Below are 19,630 nucleotides of genomic sequence, written 5' to 3' on the forward strand. Positions count from 1 at the left end.
TGTGAATATTGTAAAAAAAATAAACTTTGTTTGTCTCGGTATTGTTTGTATTAGATGTTTTTGTAAATAACTCTCTTGAAGCTAACTGTATATGCTTCTTTAATAAGAATATGTTAGAGTGTTAAAAGTCCGCGCGGTTAGCCTAGTGGCTTTGCGCTTCGCAACCATATGCCTGGGGAAGGAGTGTCCTAGGTTCGATTCCCGTCGCAGACGTGAGGAGCTCAAGGATCCTCCTCAGCCATAGCCAAGTTAGCCGGTCTTGGGCGCGGGCAGTAGGGTTTTTTCCGCCAGTTTATCTTTTTTTTTTCATCCCACAAGCAGGCAAACCGGCCCCGTGAACACACAAAGATACAGCCAAGAATACCTTGAGGTATAGGAGTGACCATTCTATCCTCGTATTTCGGTTACGAAATCTAAGCATGCTTGGAAGGTTGTGGGCCTTAAAGGCCTGTTAAAGCCATTGGGATAGATAGATAGAGTGTTAAAAACAAAGGCAATGTTATTGTTGCCGAAGCTGTACATGGCGGCATTAGAAAGATTGTTATTGAAACTTGTATGTATGAGAAAGGCTTGCAGGCTCTAAGTGTAAACATCTCCGAAGTCATTCAGAAAGAGTTCAAACAACTTTCCGATGGCCAGCAACTTACAATCAAAGGAAAGCGGAGGAGAACAAAAGGCGTGCCGAACTTGAAACTTAAGATGAAAGACTCATACCGATTCTTTGGAGGTTGCCAAACTTCATGCGAGGTCTCAGAGGAGGCCTAATAAAAAGGGACTGAAGTAAGCAGAAGGGGTCCCAGTTCCAGAATTGCTGTCAGAGAGGAGGCTGCCCATTCCAGAGGCACTGTCAGAGAGACTGCCCGTATCCACGTTGCTTGAGAGAGGAGTTTCTTGCTTTCAGAAAAGAGCTTCTCGGTTCGAGACGTCGCTAGAGAGAGTGACTATTTCTAGGCTGCAGACAAGGTTTCAGATTACTGAAAGGAAGAGTTCCAATTGCCAGAGAAAAGTTTCCAGGCCAGGTTAATATCAGACATTCACCAGTGTATTGCGTTTTCATTACAATTTGATGAATCAAATGACTTCACTGATATTGCTCAGTTAGCGGTATTTATCATCATCATCATCATCAAATTCCTGCTATGTACCCTCAAGGGGTTTACAGGATATGTTAGTACTACATGAAAAATTTACATCATTATTAATTTCCTATCTACAATTTTCCTCCAAATCAGTCTGTTACTTGTCAAGACTCCAACATTATCAGAACTTATATTTCTATCGTCTAAGGCACTTTGTACCATATCAATCCACTATATCTTGGTCTTCCTCTGGGTCATTTTGCTGCCAACCTGGCAGAGAACACTTGTTTTGCTAATCTTTCCTCGCCCATTCTGTTTAAGTGACCATACCACCTGAGATTAGCTCTGCTAACACATTCCTGGATGCTGACAATGTCAAGTTCTTTCCTAATATCCTCGTTTTTAATATGATATTGCCATTGATGCCATCTATTCATGCCTATAATCTTTCTCAGGACTCTCATATCTGTGGTCTCTAGTCTTTGGTCAAGTGTTTTACTTCTGATCCAGCTCTCAGATCCATAAGTTAAAACTGGTTTGAACACTGTCTTGTATACAGCTAATTTAGTGTTCCGACTAATTTCTTTCTTATTCCATATGAATTTATTCAATTGACTTCCCACCATACCAGCTTTGCTGATTCTATTGTCTATTTCTATATTTAATTTACCATCTTCAGTAAAAATCATGCCTAAATAGCTGAAATGTTTTACTTGTTCCACAGGTTCTCCATTCACAACACAGTTGACATTTTCAATGATTCTGCCTATTTTCATTGTCTTTGTCTTTTTATTGCTGACCTTCATACCATATTTATTACAACAGCTATTCAATTTAGTCATAGAATCTTGCAGACTTGTAGCGGATTTATTTAGAAGTATAACATCATCTGCATAAAGCAAAGAGCTGACATTAACATCTCCAATTTTGATATCATGTTTAATACCACTTTATTTCATAATGTGATCCATATAGATAATGAATAACAGAGGGGACAATGTACATCCTTGTCTCACACCAGATTTAACATTACACCATCTTCCTGTACTTCCTTCAATTCTAACTGCTGACTTACAACTCAAATAAAGATTAAGTATTGCTTGATATAATGTCCCATTGACACCATATAACTGCAGCGTATTGAATAGCTTCTCTCTTGGCATCTTGTCATATGCCTTTGCCAGATCGACAAAACTTAAATACAGATCTTTGTTATATTCCCATGCTTTCTCGACTATTTGTCGTAAAGTAAAGATCTGATCCTGACAGCCTCTATTTGGCCTGAATCCAGCTTGTTCTTCACCAAGCTTTTCTTCCACAATTCTTCTCAACCGTTTCTCAAGTATACTTGCATAGATCTTGCCAGGAACACTGAGTAGGGAAATACTTCTGTAATTCTCACATGCAGTTTTATTTCCCTTTTTATATATGGGTACTATGAGAGCTCTACTCCAATCATCAGGAATTCGTCCCTCTCTCCAGGCCTTCTGAACAATGCAGTGGGGCCACTGTAAGACTCTTATACCACCATACTTCTGCATTTCTGGTCGAATATCATCTACTCCTGCTGCCTTTCCACATTTCAAGCCTTTGATGAATTTTTTTTCTACTTCAAGTATGGATATGTATTCCTGACTGTATGCCTTTTGAGTGTTTTTTACCACTGTGCTGTCATCACTGCTTGTTTCATTTAGATGTTTTTCAAAGTAATTACTCCATACTTCAAGGATATCTTTTTCTCCCATTTTCATGTCACCTTTATCATCTCTAACTTCTTTTACAGCACACTTTCCTCCATTCCTAAGCTTCTTCAACAACCTCCAGAATATTTTGCCACCTTCTTGATATTTATTTTCTATATTCTTGCCAAAGTCCTGCCATGACTTTTGTTTAGCTAGTTTTACACAGTGTTTAGCATTCTTGCATTTGTCTCTATATTTTCTAAGAGCACAAGCTGACTTATTTGCCAGGAACTTTTGATATGCTTTCTTCTTTTCCTTCACTGCCTCTTTAACTTCCTGTGTCCACCAGGGAGTTCTGATTTTTTTATCCTTACAGACAACCTCACCACATGCCTCTCTGGCAGAATCAATCCATGTTTTCTTCAGAGTTTGCCACTGAATCTCCAAGGTTTGATTCCTGTTCTCAAACTCTTTCATTTTTTCTTCAATAATCTTTGTGTATTTTAGTCTACAGTTCACATCTGAGAGCTGCTCAACTTTTATTCGCTTTAAAACTTTCTTACATGTTATTCTTTTCAATATGAAATTCAATTTTATCTTGCTCAAGACTAGATAGTGATCACTTTTAATTTCAAATCCTCTATACACTCTGGTGTCCTGCACCAGGGAGAAAACATTACTATCAACAATAACTTAGTCAATGAGACTTTTCTTATTCCTTGCCTCTTCTCTCCATGTGAATTTGTGCACATTTTTATGTTGGAACATGGCGTTAGTAATAACCAGTCCATGTCCTGAGCAGAAATCCAACAGGTATTTGCCATTATTATTAGCTGTGCTCTCTTCTCCAAATTTTCCCAAAATATTTTTGTATGTCTGACAATCATTTCATACTCTACTATTCAGATTCCCAACAAGGACCAACTTTTCCTTTTTCATTGTGTCAGTTGCTTTCTCTAAAGCATCAAAAAATTCCACCATTTCTACCTTAGTAGAACCTTCTGTGGGATCATAGGCACAAATAAGTCTCATTGTCCAGTTCCCATTCTCATATTTGTCCACATTACTCTACTTGAGACTGACTGCCATTCAAGAAGATTAGCATCGTATTTTGTGTTGAATAATATGGCTACTCCTTCTTTTCCTTGATTGTCATTGCCTGAATATAACATTTTGTATTTATTGCTCAGAAAGATCTCACCAGTTTTGGTCTTTTTTTTTTTTTCAGTCACCCCGATTATGTTGATCTGGTACTTATCTAATTCCTCAGCTAGCTCCATTTCTTTGCCATTCAGGCTTCTTACGTTGATAGTACCGATCTTTAACTCTGGTGATGTTGAGCTGGGGTTTGTTTTCAGATTTGTTCCAGTAGCTGACTTTTCGATGTTCACCCTGGTTCCTGGCGAAAACAACAAGGGCCTTGTTTAACTGGGCGACACCCCGCCCGGCATGTAATTTTGTCGTGTTGTACCATCATTTTGTATATTGGTTTAAGCCAATACGAATACAATTTTGTCGGCTAAATCCCAAAAAAACCAGCCCATCCTCGTTCGTTCAGTATCCAAGTAGATACCCAATAAGGTGTACCACGAGAAGGTGATGATTGGACATTAGGTCAGAAGCCCTGGTCACGTCTCTGCATTCCTTTAAAGGCTATGTGGAGGTCTCCTCTCAGTTATACAGCTTTGACCCTTAAGCAGTGGTATTTATTTGCATGGTATTTCAAGATTATTCAAGTAAAGAAGACCTTTTGAAAATTATACCATTATTGGGGAGATGACATTTTTTCGGCATTTGATGAATTTGTGAAACAACACAAAGTTCCGCTTTTTAAACTTGTGTCTATTACTACTGATGGTGCTCCTGCAATGATAGGTAATAAATCAGGCTTTCTTTCATTATGTAAAAACGATGACAAATATCCAGATTTTTTAACGTACCACTGTATTATTTACCAATAAGTTCCGTATAGTAAAAGATTAAACACAAAAGATGTTTTGGATATTACATTTAAAATTGTAAATTCTGTTCGAGGAAAAGCCCTGCAACAGCGGTAATTTAAATAACCGCTGTTGCAGGGCTTTTAGATGATGATAGGGTACTTCTGTTGTACAATACTATTCGTTGGCTCAGCAGAAGTCAATTTTTAGAAAGATTTCTTGTATTAATTAACGATATAAAAATTTTTCTTGATGAAAAAGGAGTTATTTATCCACAATTGAGTGATAAAAGAAGGTTGTTACACTTATCATTTTTAGTAGATTTCTGTACGAAATTAAGCAATTTAAATTTAGAGTTACAAGGTAGAGATAAAAATTTAATTCACATGTTAAGTTCAGTAAAAACTTTCCAACAATACTTACTTTTATTAAAGAAAAATATAAATGACTGCGAATTTAGACATCTGTTAAAATTTGTATTCCCATATTTATTAAAATTTCTTGAACAAAATCAAGAAATGCTTTGCTATGATTTAAAAGAATCATCATCATCATCATCATCAAATTCCTGCCATGTACCCTCAAGGGGTGTACAGGATATGACAGTACTACATGAAAAAATTACATCATTACTAACTTCCTATCTACAATTTTCCTCCAAATCAGTCTGTTACTTGTCAAGACTCCGACATTATCAGATCTTATATTTCTATCGTCTAAGGCACTTTGTACCGTATCAATCCACCTATATCTTGGTCTTCCTCTGGGTCGTTTTCCTGCCAACCTGGCAGAGAACACTTGTTTTGCTAATCTTTCCTCTCCCATTCTATTTAAGTGACCATACCATCTGAGATTAGCTCTGCTAACGCATTCCTGGATGCTGACAATGTCAAGTTCTTTCCTAATATCCTCATTTTTAATATGATATTGCCATTGATGCCATCTGTTCACGCCTCTAATCTTTCTCAGGATTCTCATATCTGCGGTCTCCAGTCTTTGGTCAAGTGTTTTACTTCTGACCCAGCTCTCGGATCCATAAGTTAAAATTGGTTTGAACACAGTCTTGTATACAGCTAATTTAGTGTTCCGACTAATTTCTTTCTTATTCCATATGAATTTATTCAATTGACTTCCCACCATACCAGCTTTGCTGATTCTGTTGTCTATTTCTATATTTAGTTTACCATCTTCAGTAAAAATTGTGCCTAAGTAGCTAAAATGTTTTACTTGTTCCACAGGTTCTCCATTCACAACACAGTTGACATTTTCAATGATTCTGCCTATTTTCATTGTCTTTGTCTTTTTATTGCTGACCTTCATACCATATCTATTACAACAGCTATTCAATTTAGTCATAGAATCTTGCAGACTTGTAGCGGATTTATTTAGAAGTATAACATCATCCGCATAAAGCAAAGAGCTGACATCAACATCTCCAATTTTGATATCAGATTTAATTCCACATTCCTTCATAATGTGATCCATATAGATAATAAATAACAGAGGGGATAATGTACATCCTTGTCTCACACCAGATTTAACATTAAACCATCTTCCTGTACTTCAATTCTAACTGCTGACTCACAACTCAAATAAAGACTAAGTATTGCTTGATATAATGCCCCATTGACACCATATAACTGCAGCGTATTGAATAGCTTCTATAATGCCTTTTCCAAATCGACAAAACTTAAATACAGATCTTTGTTATATTCCCATGCTTTCTCGACTATTTGTCGTAAAGTGAAGATCTGATCCTGACAGCCTCTATTTGGTCTGAATCCAGCTTGTTCTTCACCAAGCTTTTCTTCCACAATTCTTCTCAACCGTTTCTCAAGTATACTTGCATAGATCTTGCCAGGAACACTCAGTAGGGAAATACCTCTGTAATTCTCACATTCAGTTTTATTTCCCTTTTTATATATGGGTACTATGAGAGCTCTACACCAATCATCGGGAATTCGTCCCTCTGTCCAGGCTTTCTGAACTATGCAGTGCAGCCACTGTAAGACTCTTATACCACCATACTTCAGCATTTCTGGTCGAATATCATCTACTCCTGCTGCCTTTCCACATTTCAAGCCTTTGATGGCTTTTTCTACTTCAAGTATGGATATGTATTCCTGACTGCATGCCTCGTCAGTGTTTTTTATCACTGTGCTGTCATCACTGCTTGTTTCATTTAGTAGTTTTTCAAAGTAATTACTCCATACTTCAAGGATATCTTTTTCTCCTGTTTTCATTTCACCTTTATCATCTCTAATTCCTTTTACAGCACTCTTTCCTCCATTCCTAAGCTTCTTCAACAACCTCCAGAATATTTTGCCACCTTCTTGATATTTATTTTCTATATTCTTGCCAAAGTCCTCCCATGACTTTTGTTTAGCTAATTTTACACACTGTTTAGCTTTCTTACATTTGTCTCTGTATTCTGTAAGAGTAAAAGCTGACTTATTTGCCAGGAACTTTTGATATGCTTTCTTCTTTTCCTTCACTGCCTCTTTAACTTCCTGTTTCCACCAGGGAGTTCTGATTTTTTTATCCTTGCACACAACCTCACCACATGCCTCTCTGGCAGAATCAATCAATGTTTCCTTCAGAGTTTGCCACTGAATCTCCAAGGTTTGATTCCTGTTCTCAAACTCTTTCATTTTCTTTTCAATAATATTTCTGTATTTTAGTCTACAGTTCACATCTGAGAGCTGCTCAACTTTTATTCGCTTTAAAACTTTCTTACATGTTACTCTTTTCAATATGAAATTCAATTTTATCCTGCTCAAGACTAAATAGTGATCACTTCCAATTTCAAATCCTCTGTACACTCTGGTGTCCTGCACCAGGGAGAAAACATCACTATCAACAATAACATAGTCAATGAGACTTTTCTTATTCCTAGCCTCTTCTCTCCATGTGAATTTGTGCACATTTTTATGTTGGAACATGGTGTTAGTAATAACCAGTCCATGTCCTGAGCAGAAATCCAACAGATATTTGCCATTATTATTAGCTTTGCTCTTTTCTCCAAATTTTCCCAAAATATTTTTGTATGTCTCACAATCATTTCCTACTCTACTATTTAGATCCCCAACAAGGACCAACTTTTCCTTTTTCATTGTGTCAGTTGCTTTTTCTAAAGCCTCAAAAAATTCCTCCACTTCTACCTTAGTAGAACCTTCTGTGGGACCATAGGCACAAATAAGTCTCATTGTCCAGTTCCCCATTCTCATATTTGCCCACATTACTCTACTTGAGACTGACTGCCATTCAAGAAGATTAGCCTCGTATTTTGTGTTGAATACTATGGCTACTCCTTCTTTTCCTTGATTGTCATTGCCTGAATATAATTTTGTATTTATTGCTTAGAAAGATCTCACCAGTTTTGGTCTTTTTTGTTTCAGTCACCCCTATTATGTCGATCTGGTACTTATCTAATTCCTCAGCTAGTTCCATTTCTTTGCCATTCAGGCTTCTTACGTTGATAGTACCGATCTTTAACTCTGGTGATGTTGAGTTGGGGTTTGTTTTCAGATTTGTTCCAGTAGCTGACTTTTCGCTGTTCGCCCTGGTTCCCTGGCGAAAACAACGGGGGCCTTGTTTAATCGGGCGACGCCTCAGCCGGCATGAAATTTTGTCATGTTGTACCATCATTTTTTATTTTGGTTTAACCAATAAGAATACAATTTGGTCGGCTAAATCCCAAATTGCCAGCCCATCCTCGTTCGTTCAGTATCAAAGTAGATACCCAACAGGGTGCACCACGAGAAGGTGAGGATTGGACATTAGGTCAGAAGCCCTGGTCGGTTCTCCGCATTCCTGTAAAGGCTATGTGGAGATCTCCTCTCAGTTATACAGCTTTGACCCTTAAGCACCCCGAGTGTAGGCTTTGCTGTGCGGTTACATCAAACTAAGTACTGATTTAAAAGAATTTATTCGTGAAATAGAATTAGTTGAGAAAGAAATAAATTCAAGATTTAAAGATTTTAATAAAACTGAAATGATTGTATAGTTTGCCCACCGATTTGCGATCCTTCAACACTTCTGCGCATCTCAGAAAAAGGAGAATCCATTCCGATAATAGGGTAATCAGTCTGTATTGTGGGATGAGTTGTTTATTATTACCGGTCGGAAAATTAACTTCTCTTTTATGATTATTGTAGTTAACTATGTTGCTTGTATAGCAGTTGGAAAGTTTTACCTATAAAGTACGTGATTTCGCGTGTTGGTGACCAATTCGGACGTCCTTCATTTCTTTCTCCCTTTCAGCATGAATCGAGTTTTCTTGGAAAGATGCGAAGCAGAGATCTACAAACGGTGGGTGAACTATATCTTTTATCAATAATCCATTTCAAGAAAACTTGAACACAGTGGCAGCCCATACATAAGCACTGCGATACTGCAGCACCTCAAGGAAAAAAAGAAAAATGCGACACTGCCCAAACAGCAGTGTATTTTTAGTATCCATATGCACGTTATTTCTGTGAGATATGAAACGTTTATTATCGGTGCGTGTGCGTGGTGAGCTATTTTTTGTCAATCTTATTTTATTTTGTTAAAATAACATATAGTTATTTATTTATTATAGATACAAGGCTGAATTATGACGAGTTTCATTGTTGAAAATATGAAAATAATTATATTTTTTCAATTATCGTTACATGAAACAAATGCACTGCGATTTAATGCCAATATTCGTTTGTGCTTGTCATTGCTATTGACACGAAATTTTTATTATTAGTGTTTGTTCGTGGTGAGGGTGAAATATTTTTAATAAAGCAAATTTTTAATATGTAAATTTATTTATTAATAAATTTGTTACTGATTAGGAAAAAATAATTTATTTATTTATTTTTTATTTTTTGTATATGCAGCACCCCCACTTAAAATTTTCACAAGCCACCACTGCTTAGACATCACAGAAATTTCAAATAAAATTAGTGGACTATTTGATATAAACCAAGCTGAAGTAGAACTTGAGATAATAAACATTCAGAATAGTTTACATTTAAAATCAATAAACAATGAAGTCATTTGGAAGTATGCATATGAAAAATCCCCAATATTAACTGATATTGCACGAAAAATTATGTCATGTTTCGGATCGATATACTTGTCAGGATCCGCATTTTCAAATATGACGATCATTTGTAATTTGATTAGCCACTTCTTCATATCAACTTGACTATGAAAATATTGCAAGGTTCAAACGATGCCAAATTTCACATTAACTTTTTTTAATTAAGCAGCATTTCCTGTAACTTGTGAGTTTGTAATCAATCTGTTGTTTTTTCTAACTTTGGTTTTCCAAAATAGAGAAATAAATATTTTATTCCAATATATTTGTGTTTTTTTTTTTGTTGTATTAAAATAATTGAAAGTGATAAATAAATTTTTTTTAGTTGTTTATTTGTGCGCAATCAGATATCAGGTTGGGGGAGCGTGATCTATATATGAGATTAGATCACCGAATAACTTATATATAAGAGAGTAGATCGCCAAATAACTTTTTATAGAAAAGTTGCTCACGTATTAAAAAAGGTTGAACACCACTGACATAAGGAAAGATTTAAGAGAGAATATTCAGTTTTTTGCTGATGATGCAGTAATTGATAAAAGTGATGTAAATATCCTGCTGGATGATTTAAATAAATTTGCATTGTGGGAAAAGGATAATGCTTGTCAATTTAATGTTGCAAAATGTAAGGTTATGCACTTTGGGTTGAAAAGGTTGCATATGGCGTATCATATTAGTGGGAGATCAGGGGAGAACCAGAGGTCATCCTTGGAAACTGTATAAAGAGGGAGTGACAGGCAGGTTTTTTTCGTGCAGAGTTGTGAATGATTTGAATGCCTTGCCTGAGAGTGTGGTGTCTGCAAAGAGTTTGAATGTGTTCAAGACATGGTATGATGAGCTGTGTGTGTGATAAAAGGACCTCCCAGATGAGTCTTTGACTCCATGAGGTCTTGGGGTAATAATAATAATATTGATGGTATTGGATTGCAGGAAATTGATGAGGCTAGGGACTTGGGGATAATGGTGGATAGAGAGTTGAAGTTCAGGGGACATATTGTAAAAGTTGAACACAGTGGCAGTATTGGCAGTAAAATAACTCAAAGAATTACTTTGAGAAATTTAGTGAGTTGAAAAACACACTAACAAATAAAGATAAGGAAGTTGTTATTATTCCTCTTTATAAGGTATGATTCAGCCACGTGCACACAGATTTGGTCACCTGGGTTTCTTGGGAACCAGAAGGTGGTCGAGAGGATTCAAAGATGAGTGACCAAGATGGTGACAGGTCTGTGGAATACTCCCTATGAGGATAGGTTGAAGGTTTGTGGGTAACAAAGTTCTTGTTGATAGGTGGAAAAGAGGGGACATGATAGAAACTTTTAAGATATTAAAGGGGTTTTATAAAATTGATGCAAGTGAAAATTTTTAATATATGACAGAGAGAACTAGGCCCATTTGTGGAAGTTAAGTAAGAGTGTGGTTGGTAGCGGTGTGAAGACCAGATTTTTTTATTTTGCCAGAATTGGTTGTGAGTTCCCTGATGGTGAATGGATTCAAGGAGAGGTATGATAGGATTTGTGTATATGATGGTTGATTTGGGTCTTCCGTGATGAATCTCGAGACACCATGGAGATATAAAAAAAAATAATAAATTAACTACAGGAAACTATTCCAGTGTTCCCTGTACTTCAATTGACGTAATTTAAAGATGGGCAATAGGCTGTATTTTGTATTATTGAATGACTCCATGGATCAATAGACTACTTCAGGAAGTCTTACTTAACTAGAAGGATATGTTATATTGTTCATTAAATTCCTTTCAAGTCTTCGCATTAACTACACTATCGGTGTTGCATTTCATTCACCTGCCACTCTCCAGATTATTTTTCATTTTGATTATTATGTTAAATTAAATTTCATGTTCAGCTTTGAATTATTTACTTATGTAGTTATAATGGATACATGAATGTGATTATCAATCAACCAGATTTTTTTTTTTACAATATACGTATTTTTAATTGTGTAGTTTCTATCAAATTTATTAATCATCTAAACACAAGTAAAAAGATGATTTGTAACTTTCAATACATGAAAATTTATCTTAATTTTCAGGTTACTGTGGGTTTTATTTATGATCTTTACAATAATCCATTTATTTGCAAACTACTCAGCAGTTAAATCTGTTTGTATGGAGACATTTAATCTTTCCCGATTCAGGATTCTCATCACTGATTATTTTCAATTTGAAACAGAACCCTTGTTTGTTTCTTCAGTTCAGGCAGTCAATAAAAAAGAAGGTGTTATAATGCCATTATGGTCTGAACCTACAGTAATTAGGCTTGGAGCATCCCTAGAAGATACCATAAAAAAGTAAATATATTGTTATACTGGTTCTATTATATTTTTCTTTGTGATTACTTGTACTAAATACTGTTTTCATCTAGTAGTGTTCTTAAAATCCTGCTTTTTTTATTTATTTTTTATTTTTTTAAATTTTTTTATAAGAGGGGAATGAAAAAGAATAGTCAGGAAAAAATGATTATTTTTAAATTTAATTAAATTCCAAGTTGATTTTTTATATTTAATTTATTTCCAATTACAGTTACAACTCATCCAGTTAATAAATGGCTAGCATCTTTGCTCTCTCCAGTCTACAGGCTAGAATAATTTTCATCACTCATTGTGAGACCACCAACCTGCATAATTACTGATGGCCTGAGATGGAAAGAAAATAATGATTTTCTTTTCTATTTTACACCCTCAGCACTTGTGCTTTCATCTAGATCCTTTTTTTTTTTTCCAAAGGACACTTCTCTCCATGAACTTAATATACTACTTGCATATTGATTGACCTTCCTTCAGTATTTCGCTTAAAAGATATGTTGTGCCTGAAGGATTGATTTGATCTCAATGAACCATGCCACACACTGCACTTTCTCCCAGGGAAGTCATAATTTTCAGTTTGGGTTTCAGCTTTGCCAAGTTATCTACATAACCAAACACAAAAATAAACTTTTTGAATTGCTTTATAATACATAAAAAATTGTGATACATTATGTGACCTCATTCAGAAGCTATAAAAGTTTCATCTGAATATTTTGTATATCAAAATTAAAATTTCTTTCGGGGGGGGGCTGTAACCCCTAGAGAGCGCGTCCCCTGGGTGGCAGATAGGGGAGCCCACCATGTGTGTGTGTGTGTGTATATGTATATGGTGGGGTGGTCCGAATATACTGAATAAGGATTCGTGGACCATAAGGGGCAATCATCTTGATTGTAAGGGAAGTGGCACTCCCATGGACCCCTAGCTGGATCTATCCTCTTCTTCCTCTACTTTGAGGAAGATCCACTCACTTTAATCTTTCCTATATCCCTATTCAGCCAACTCTTCTTATTTTATGACCCTTATGCTATTAGAGTACTTGAGGGCCATGGGGTCTTTCCATTTCTGGCCTTACAATTATGGTCCCCTCTATAAACCTTTACTATAATTCTACTCTATTCTCCTATAATCTGCTCTTTCCTCTTCAATATACCCTATTCCTCCAGTGGGTTTAAATTTGGAAGAAGGCTAGTTCAGAAGCCTTAAGGTAGCAGCCCTACCACTGAACTATTCCATCGTCAGGCTAGTCACCTGACATGGAGAACATAATTCTACTTTTAAGCTGACAGAAAAAGATAACCGGAATGAATCTATGGAAAAGGACCCTGGAACGGAAAAGGTAAAACGAAAATGGAAACAACAAAATATAATACATATAGCAAACTGGAATGTAAGAGGAATAGCATATAAAGAAATTCAATTAGATCAAATATTAAATGAAAGAAATTTTAAAATAGTAGTAATCACTAAAACAAAAAAGAAATTAAAAGGAACCATGAGAACTGAAAATTTTAATGTCATATATATTATTATTATTATTATTACTACTACGGGCTACTCCAGGGAGGCCCTAAACATCATGTTCACACAACTGTTCAACATTCTCACAGTATCTATCATACCTTGCCTTGAACTTGTTCACTGTCATAGCACCCACAACAGACTCTGGCAGCTTATTCCACTCATTTACCACTCTAAAAGTAAAGAACCCAACGCTAACAATCCTACTAACCACGCTCTTGCCCAGCTTCCACAGGTTCCCCGTTCACAACACAATTGACATTTTCAACAATTCTACCTATTTTCATTGTCTTTGTCATTTTAATCCTGACCTTCATACCATATCTATTACAGTAGTTATTCAATTTAGTCAGGGAATCTTGCTAACTTGTAGTGGATTTATTTAGAAGTATAACATCGTCCGCACAAAGCAAAGAGCTGACATTAACATCACCAATTCTGATATCATGTTTAATACCACTTTCCTTCATAATGTGATCCATATAGATAATGAATAACAGAGGGGATAATGTACATCCTTGTCTCACACCAGATTTAACATTAAACCATCTCTCTGTACTTCCTTCAATTCTAACTGCTGACTTACAACTCAAATAAAGACTAAGTATTGCTTGATATAATGCCCCATTGATACCATATAACTGTAGCATATTGAATAGCTTCTCTCTTGGAGCCTTGTCATATGCCTTTTCCAGATCAACAAAACTTAAATACAGATCTTTGTTATATTCCCATGCTTTCTCGGCTATTTGTCGTAAAGTGAAGATCTGATCCTGACAGCCTCTATTTGGCCTGAATCCAGCTTGTTCTTCACCAAGCTTTTCTTCCACAATTCTTCTCATCTGTTTCTCAAATATAGATCTTGCTAGGAATACTCAGTAATGAAATACCTCTGTAATTTTCAGATTCAGTTTTATTTCCCATTTTATATATGGGTACTATGAGAGCTCTACTCCAATCATCGGGAATTCGTCCCTCTGTCCAGGCTTTCTGAACTATGCAGATCAGCCACTGCAAGACTTTTATACCACCATACTTTAGCATTTCTGGTCGAATATCATCTACTCCTGTTGCCTTTCCGCATTTCAAACCTTTGATGGCTTTTTCTACTTCAAGTATGGATATGTATTCCTGACTGTATGCCTTTTGAGTGTTTTTTACCACTGTGCTCTCACTACTTGTTTCATTTAGCAATTTTTCGAAGTAATTACTTCATACTTCAAGGATATCTTTTTCTCCTGTTTTCATGTCACCTTTATCATCTCTAACTCCTTTTACAGCACTGTTTCCTCCATTCCTAAGCTTCTTCAACAACCTCCAGAATATCTTACCGCCTTCTTGATATTTGTTTTCTATGTTCTTGCCAAAGTTCTCCCATGACTTTTGTTTAGCTAGTTTTACACAGTGTTTCGCTTTCTTACATTTGTATCTGTATTCTCTAAAAGCAAAAGCTGACTTATTTCCCAGGAACTTTTGATATGAGATCTTCTTTTCCTTCACTGTCTCTTTAACTTCCTGTGTCCACCATGGAGCCCTGATTTTTCTATCCTTGCAGACAACCTCACCACATGCCTCTCTGGCTGAATCAATCAGGGTATACTTCAAGGCTTGCCACTGAATCTCCAAGGTTTGGTTCTTGTTCTCAAACTCTTTCATTTTTTCTTCAATAATCTTTATATATTTTAGCCTGCAGTTCACATCTGAGAGCTGCTCAACTTTTATTCACTTTAAAATTTTCTTACATGTTATTCTTTTCAATATGAAATTCAATTTTATCCTGCTCAAGACTAAATAGTGATCGCTTCCAATTTCAAATCCTCTGTATACTCTGTTGTCCTGCACCAGGGAGAAAACATCACTATCAACAATAACATACTCAATAACACTTTTCTTATTCCTTGCCTCTTCTCTCCATGTGACTTTGTGCACATTTTTATGTTGGAACATGGTGTTAGTAATAACCAGCCCATGTCCTGAGCAGAAATCCAACAGGTATTTGCCATTTTTATTAGCTTTGTTCTTTTCTCCGAATTTTCCCAAAATATTTTTCTATGTCTGACAATCATTTCCTGTTCTGTTATTCAGATCCCCAACAAGGACCAGCTTTTGCTTTTTCATTGTGTCAGTTGCTTTTTCTAAAGCATCAAAACTTTCCTCCACTTTTACCTTAGTAAAACCTTCTGTGGGACCATAGGAACAAATAAGTCTCATTGTCCAGTTCCCCATTCTCATATTTGCCCACATCACTCTACTTGAGACAGCCTGCCATTCAAGAAGATTAGTTTCGTATTTGTTTTGAATACCATGGCTACTCCTTCTTTTCCTTGATTGTCATTGCCTGAATATAACATTTTGCATTTATTGCTCAGAACGATCTCACCAGTTTTTGTCTTTTTTGTTTCAGTCACCCCTATTATGTCGATGTGGTACTTATCTAATTCCTCAGCTAGCTCCATTTCTTTGCCATTCAGGCTTGTTATGTTGATAGTACCGATCTTTAACTCTGGTGATGTTGAATTGTGGTGTGTTTTCAAATTTGTTCCAGTAGCTGACTTTTCACTGTTTGCCCTGGTTACCTGGCGAAAATAACGGGAGTATTTTAACCGGGCGACACCCCAGCCGGCATGAAATTTGGTCATGTTGTACCATCATTTTTTATTTTGGTTTAACCAATAAGAATACGATTTGGTCGGCTAAATTCCAAATTGTCAGCCCATCCTCGTTCGTTCAGTATCCAGGTAGATACCCAACAGAGTGCACCACGAGAAGTTGAGGATTGGACATTAGGTCAGAAACCCTGGTCGGTTCTCCACATTCCTTTAAAGGCTATGTGGAGGTCTCCTCTCAGTTATACAGCTTTGACCCTTAAGCACCCATACTCTAAACAGGAATGGTAAAAAAAATTGATTGACTTTGTTGTTTATAATAACCTAAAAATAATGAATTCTTTCTATAAACATAAAGACTTGCATAAATATACTTGGGCAGCAAGAGGATGAAAATCAATATTAGATTATTTTATCTTAAATGAAAAGACATCAAAGTTTTTGTTTTATGTTAGAGTTCACAGAGGATATGAAATAAGCAGTGACTACTTCCTCATTAACATAAAATTAAGATTACCACCTAAATGGGTGCAAGTAACAAAAACAGAAAATTTAAAACATTTGTTTATAAAACTAGACTATTAAATGACACAAATATACAATGGCTATATGAACAAAGAATTAACCAATATCTAGATAAAATAAAACAAAATTAAGAAATAGAATGGCTTAATGTAAAAACGATACTAAATGCAGCAGCGAATGAAAGCTTAGGAAAGACCAAAAAATTTAATAAAAGGAAAAAACTGAAGAAATTGGATGATACAACCAAAGAAGTAATCAAAATGAAAAAAGAAGCCTATCATAAATGGTTAAGCAGTAAAAGATTAGAAGATGAAATAGAATATAAAAGAATAAGAGCCATAGCTAAAAGAGAAGTCAGAAAAAGACATAGAGAATCATGAAACAAGTTTGTATCTAATTTAGAACATGATTTATATAAAATAAGATTTTGAAACGCCTAAATGCAGATACTAAAGAAAACATAAAATTAAACACCGAATTGAAATTAGAAGAATTTCTAAATTTCTACACAGAATTGTGGACAGATAAATATTTAAAAAAAAAACAACTGGCAAACACTTAATGAAAAGGAAATAACTAAAGAAGAATTAGAAATCAGCCTGAAAGGTTCAGAACTGTATAAATATGCAGGAACAAGATTCAAAGAAAGACTCCTATTATTTTTAAATAAAATTTATACACCTGTAACCCCCCCCCCCCTATTAGAATGGAAAAAAGCAATTGTGATTCCTATCTTTAAAAAAGGTAATAGAGATGACCCTAAAAACTATAGGGGTATAAGCATACTAAATTCCCGTTACAAAATATATAGCAGAATTTTAAAATATTCCGAAAACTTTATTTTAGAAGTACAGAATGAGTTTAGAAAAGGACGATAATGTGTAGACCCAGCCTTTTCCCGTTACAAAATATATAGCAGAATTTTAAAATATTCCGAAAACTTTATTTTAGAAGTACAGAATGGGTTTAGAAAAGGACGATAATGTGTAGACCCAGCCTTTTTCCTACAATTAATAATGGAGAAAAGAAGAGAATACAATTTAAAACACATATTGCATTTATTGACTTTGAAAAAGCATTTGACAAAGTTAAAAGAAGCATTTTATTTAACATATTAAATGAAAGACAAATACCAAATAATATCCTAAAAGCTGTCATAAGTAAGATTAAATCATGCGCTATCATGTACGAGAGAGATAAACCAAGGGGTATGACAGGGATGTCCCCTCTCAGCAACTCTTTTTAATATTTACCTAAATGAAATAATAATAAAATGGAATAAAAATTTCCATCGAGGTATTAAACTTTCTCCTACTGTGAACTTAAACACTCCTTTTTGCGATGACCAAATAATAATTACAAATTCTGAAGATAACTTACAGAAAGCTATTTTAGATCTAAATGAGATAGCCAAAGATTATGGTATGATAATATCAACAGAAAAATCCAAAACCATGGCCTTTAAAGGACAAGATCCAGCAACAACTAAGATAGTATTAGATAACAAGATCTTACAACAGGTGAATTCATTTAATTACCTAGGATGTATGATCACATATGAAAATGAAAAAGATATAAATCTAAAAATTGCAAAATATTTAAAAATAGCAGGTGTAATTAACTCTATATTTAAACCAAACCTAGTTCAAGAACAAACCAGACTAAAAATATACAAAACATTAGCCCTACCAGTCTTATTGTATGGAAGTGAAATCTGGATAATAAAACAAAAAGACAAACAAAGATTAATAACAGCAGAAATGAAGTTTATGAGAAAAACTGCAAAGTATACTCAATTTGATCACAAATTGAGTATACGAAGAAAGAATAAAAGAAACGAAGAAATTATGAAAGAATTAAATCAAGAATTAGTAATAAAAAGAATTAAAAAATATAAACATAAATGGATGGAACACATTCAAAGAATGAAAATAGAAAGATTGCCAAAACAAGCCTTCAGGAAAACGAAAACCATGACGTCCTCTTAAGCAATTCAGTGAAGACTTCTAAGGCCGGAACAGGCCACGCTAGGCCTAAACCCTTGATATGCATGATGATAATGATGAAAATTAAAATTTCAGAAATCTGTTATTCATCCCTTTATTTTAGATTTCACAAACTTCATTCAAAAAACTTTGCTTAAAGATATATGTGCCTTAAATGTATTTATTATTTTCCTAGCCAAAGCAGTAAATATATACCTTACCATGCAAAAAATATTTCTTATAAATGTTAGTAGCATAACATCCTTGGATTTTGTTAGCATTTCTGATTCCTAAGTTCCATTACTCTGAAATTTCGCACATTATTCTACGTATGAGAATAACGTGCGAATATGTTCACTACAATGCAAAAGCAGGTGTAGTGAACAGAGTTAAAATAGAATATCTGAATTTTTGAGCAGACATGCCTGTTAGTTTCAATAATATTTCGCTAACTAGTAAGTGATTTAGGAATGCGGTGATGAATTTAAGTCTGTTCATTAAACACTAAAAATTTTTTAAGAAGTTAGAAAACCCATGTTTCACTTTTCATATTTGCTGTGAATTTCAAATTTTTATTTAAAAAAAAAAGGATATAGGTTATCTGTATTATATACAGTTCACTTATTGATATATTTAACATCGTTTTAATGACACTTTTCTGTTGTATTTTCTTTTAAATTGCAGTTATGAAGATCTGTTAATGCTGAAGAACATTTATAGAGAAACAAAGTACATTTTGAATATTACTTATAAGTGCGAGAAAGGTAGACTAAAATTCTATTTTAATTAACTATAGCATTGTTAGAAATTCATTATGAATTATATGGCACTGATTTTAATATACTGTTAGGAGTCCAAAAACTATTCACTAACTGTGGCTCAAAAAAAACATGGTAAA

At 34.9% G+C, this 19,630-nt stretch overlaps 1 protein-coding gene across 1 annotated transcript in view; it reads left to right on the forward strand.

The window, feature by feature from the left end:
- Positions 1-19,630, forward strand: part of LOC150107796 (RUS family member 1) — a 222,143-nt gene that overhangs the window by 135,243 nt on the left and 67,270 nt on the right. Inside the window, exons 8-9 of the mRNA XM_090391552.1 lie at positions 11,825-12,082; positions 19,417-19,496. Of these exons, the coding sequence (XP_090247678.1) occupies positions 11,825-12,082; positions 19,417-19,496 (338 nt within the window). The remainder of the gene's footprint in view (positions 1-11,824; positions 12,083-19,416; positions 19,497-19,630) is intronic.

The sequence above is a fragment of the Typopeltis vanoorti genome, chromosome 4, assembly GCF_054136105.1.
Source record: "Typopeltis vanoorti isolate ZY-2024b chromosome 4, IOZ_Tvanoo_1.0, whole genome shotgun sequence".
Classification (NCBI taxonomy): Eukaryota; Metazoa; Arthropoda; class Arachnida; order Uropygi; family Thelyphonidae; genus Typopeltis; species Typopeltis vanoorti.